The sequence below is a fragment of the Coturnix japonica genome (genome assembly GCF_001577835.2).
Source record: "Coturnix japonica isolate 7356 chromosome 2 unlocalized genomic scaffold, Coturnix japonica 2.1 chr2random1524, whole genome shotgun sequence".
Taxonomy (NCBI): Eukaryota; Metazoa; Chordata; class Aves; order Galliformes; family Phasianidae; genus Coturnix; species Coturnix japonica.
In genome coordinates, this window is record NW_015439282.1 from 1 (window position 1) to 3,915 (window position 3,915).

Consider the following 3,915-nt stretch of genomic DNA (forward strand, 5'->3'; position numbering starts at 1 on the left):
ACACCTCCAAGGACGGGGCATCCACAACCTCCCTGGGCAGCCTGTTCCAGGGCCTAACCACTCTCCTAGTGAAGAACTTCCCCCTAACATCCAATCAAAATCTTTCCTCTTTTAACTTAAAACCATTTCCACGTGTCCTGTACTTTAGAACTGAAGCAGATTTAGTTTGCAGTAAAATAAGCTACTTTAGTCATTACTCTTTTGTGTCTTGTTGCACTGAGAAGCGCAAGGCCACCAGTCCCCATTAACCATATCAGTAATACCATGTTAAAACTCCCCTCCCCGACCTCCTCCATCCCGTTGTGGGGCGGGGCGGGGGGCGGGCGGTTGTGGGTGTCCAAGGAGACGGAGCGCACGCCGAGCCCGCCTCCTCCCCGCCGGGCCGCCGCCGCCATGATGATGCTGGGCCGCGGGCTGGACGCCAGGTAACGGCGGGCGGGGCGGGGCTCGGGGCTGCGGGAAGGGAAAGGAGGGGTCCCGGGCATCGTGGGTGTGTGGCTGAGGTTTGATTGTGGGGGTAACCGCGCTCTGTTAGGGGTCTCTGCCCGTCTTTCCCCGCTTGGCCGGGTTGGGTGAAGGCCCCGGTTCGGTCGCGGTGCCGGGGAGCGGGTCCCGGAGCCCGCCTTGCTGCTGCTCTCGGCCGCCTTGTGGTGTGCGAGGAGCTCTGGGCTGAGTTAGAGACTTAACTCATAGTCGGGCGCTAAGTTTGCGATCGCCTCCAGGCGGTATTGAAGAACGAAGAGTTAAGAAGGGTACAAAATAAATACAAACACAAAACTTGTCGCACCCTCGTTTAAGGAAATGGTGCGTTTCGTGTCCCAAAAGCATTATCTGTAGGAGCACAGCGACATTTAAATTGCCAGAGGGCTGAGGAGCCGCGCCGGGTGCTCCCTGCTTCTAACACGAGGCCCTACCAGTGAGGTGGGAGAGGAGAGGCACACAGGGTGAAATCTTTGCTGTTCTGGTGGTTCTGTGCTCAAACATGTCCTGAAGGGCTGAATAACTTGGATTTATTTTCTCTTTTTATATATGAAAGCATGAGGTCTGCTTGGAAGCATCATTGAGGTAGCTTGCAGTGAAGCAGCTTGTTTTCTCCCCAAAGCAGTACTTTTTATTTCCTGAAGGCGTACTTTGTCTGAAGTGACTGCGTTGTTGCTCAGTCTTAAAGTACTAATTTTTTTTTCCCCACTCGTATTTCTGACTTGCCCTCTGTTGCCCGATTCCTCAACCCATCATTTGTCCATATAGATTGCAGAGTGCTGCAGGAAGCCGTGTAACCTGTCTCGTTTGAGACCTGCGGATGTTAGCGCTGTTATATCAGTAACAGTAATCCCGAACTTTGTTGTTAAACCGCAGTAGGAAGGCTTCTGAGAGATGACTTTTGTGATTTGGGTTTTCCCCTATCAGATCAGTAAGTACAAATCCTGTTTTATTTTGTTAATCATAAGAACGTGTTCCGCTAGAACGTTACGTTAGCATGTTACATTGTTAAGAGTAGGTCTGTGTTTAGCAGTGAAATGAGATATCCAAATTGCATATAAATGATTCACTGTGTAATTATATGGTTTCTGTGCTGTATGCGTTGTAAACATTTTTCTCCTCCTTCTTTTTCGTCTTCCTTGGTATCTAGGGACAATCAAACGAGACAAATACAAGATGCTGTTTCAAATGTGGAAAAACATTTTGGAGAATTGTGCCAAATATTTGCTGGATATGTACGTAAAACTGCCAGACTACGAGACAAAGCAGATCTTCTAGTAAATGAAATATATGCATATGCAGCCACAGAGACACCAAACTTAAAAGTTGGACTGAAAAACTTTGCAGATGAATTTTCCAGACTTCAGGATTATCGCCAGGCAGAGGTACAAAATGAAAGCTGTACGTGTTGCGTTTGCCATCTGAACTTTGCAGTTACTTATCTGTGATTAAAGGGAAAAATATGCTCTGTAATCAGAAGAGAAACATGGAAGAAACCACTCTTAAATAAGCACAGAGCTTATTAGTGCCAGAGCAAGAGAAGCTGCCAAATCGCTCATAGTTTACTGTGCTAATAACTTTAGTGAAAACTGCGTGTAATTAATCCTGGTGAAGTCAATGAAACTGTGCATGTAAATGCTCACAAAATTCGAGATAGAGCAATTCTGTTACTGGTCTCAGATTCTGGATTATGATCTGAGATTAACGAAGCTGTGATTTTGTTTGATTGATTGATTAGTTTTGTGACTTGAGTTGTGTAGCAACGTTTTCCTTTAGCTGAATCTGTGACCAGAAGCAGTACAGAAGAGAATCTTTGACTGCCAGCCTGAGGATGCTGTCAGGGACCACTTTAGATATATGTAAGGCTGTAGTTCAGTGCTTAACATGTGTCAGTATTGCGGCACTTCTGCTGGGTGCATAAAGTGTGGTTTGTGCCACCTTTAAACCTGTGAGCAGGACTGTCACTGTTACAAAGGAATGGTAATTTATGATCCAGAAATGCCAAGATATGAGGAAAAAGAATTCATTTACTTATACTTGATCGAGACAAATTTTGGTGTATGTATTTATTCTTTCAGGAGGGCACAGAAAATTCCTACTTCTAGTGCTGTATCTTTTATGGTGTATGTAGAACTTGGTGTTTAAGAAGTAGTACAAAACGCAAAGATGTGGATAGTGTAATGGGGTTGATCGGTTGGTTCGTTTGTTTTCTAAGCTTTGTTTAATTGTTTCTGCACACTGTGCATGCAGATGATTTTAGTGGCCTCATGTTTTCTTTTGTAGGTTGACAGGCTTGAAGCCAAAGTTGTTGAACCTCTGAAAAGTTACGGCACTATAGTGAAACTGAAAAGGGTAAGTCAAACGTGCTGTCTCTCACAAAGTGCTCTGTGGGGTTCTGGCCACCTCATTGAAAAATTCTACTTTGTGATGGGGGAATGGTTGTGATTCTTTGTGTGTGTGTGTGTGTGTGTGTGTGTGTGCGTTGCACTAACCAGTGTAACTGAAAGGTTATATAAGAATGCATCTGGATTGAAGCTATCTACATGATGGAGGAAAAATGTACTGACTTAAAGGATGGAAGCAAATATTACTTGTATGTCTGTGTATTACATAAATCTTACCTTCAGCTTGTAAACAAGTCTGTAATTGACGTGTATATCTTTATCAGAGCCCATGTGAATAGAAAAGTCAAATGGTGAATACTATTGTTTTACATACAAAAACACCAGAAGTGTTTTTGTTGTGGTTAATCTGAGCACACTGTGGCACTGCATCTCAGACTGCAGTATTTTTCATACGTTTTTGTTCTCGCATTACTTCCATATGGTGATGAATCAAGCACAGTGTTTGCTATATTGTTCAGCTATCTCTTGGCATTATGAAGATATACCCTGCGCTCTATTGGTCCTTGGAAAGCCAGTAGACTATGGGGTCTGGATTCTAGAGTTTAATATCTAAATAGTCACAGTGAAGCACAGTTGGTAAGACCTAGAACTTGTCTGAGTATTCTGTGCGTTGTAAATACTGAAGGTGAGAGACCAGTTTCTTTGCAATGCTGTTAGCACAGACATGAGAAGACATGCAGAACACTGCACCAGTGCTTGGCACTTGGGAAGCCTTGAAGTACTGCCTTAGGGAATCCTGCACTGCCACTGACAGCCAGTACATGTTGGGTATGAACCAGCTGAAGCCAGGTCATGCCTTGGCACAACCAATGGCATTTCCTGTCATCTTTGCCGCTCAATGCTATAAAGCATTATATAATGTTTATCACAGAATCACAGAATTATCAAGGTTGGAAAAGACCTAGAAGATCATCTAGTCCAACCATTACCAATACTTCCCGGCTAAATCATATTCCTCAACACAACATCCAAACGTTTCTTGAACACTCCCATGGTCGGTGACTCCACCACCTCCCTGGGCAGTGCATTC

The 3,915-nt window shown here is 44.3% G+C and overlaps 1 protein-coding gene across 1 annotated transcript; it reads left to right on the plus strand.

Annotated features, from left to right (window-relative positions):
* Window positions 1–323: 323 nt before the first annotated feature.
* LOC107306793 (protein FAM92A-like) lies at window positions 324–3,828 on the plus strand. The gene is made up of 3 exons (XM_015850141.2): window positions 324–425; window positions 1,631–1,865; window positions 2,764–3,828. Exons 1-3 carry the CDS (start codon window positions 394–396, stop codon window positions 2,923–2,925), a joined length of 429 nt encoding a protein of 142 aa, XP_015705627.2. The 5' UTR covers window positions 324–393; the 3' UTR covers window positions 2,926–3,828.
* Window positions 3,829–3,915: the final 87 nt, after the last annotated feature.

Bases quoted from the DNA above. Each gene is read 5' to 3' on its own strand.
- LOC107306793 (XM_015850141.2), top strand. From the start codon at position 394: ATGATGATGCTGGGCCGCGGGCTGGACGCCAG. The intron at 426-1,630 runs GTAACGGCGGGC...CTTGGTATCTAG, and splicing joins GGCCGCGGGCTGGACGCCAG to GGACAATCAAACGAGACAAA. The intron at 1,866-2,763 runs GTACAAAATGAA...TTTCTTTTGTAG, and splicing joins AGGATTATCGCCAGGCAGAG to GTTGACAGGCTTGAAGCCAA.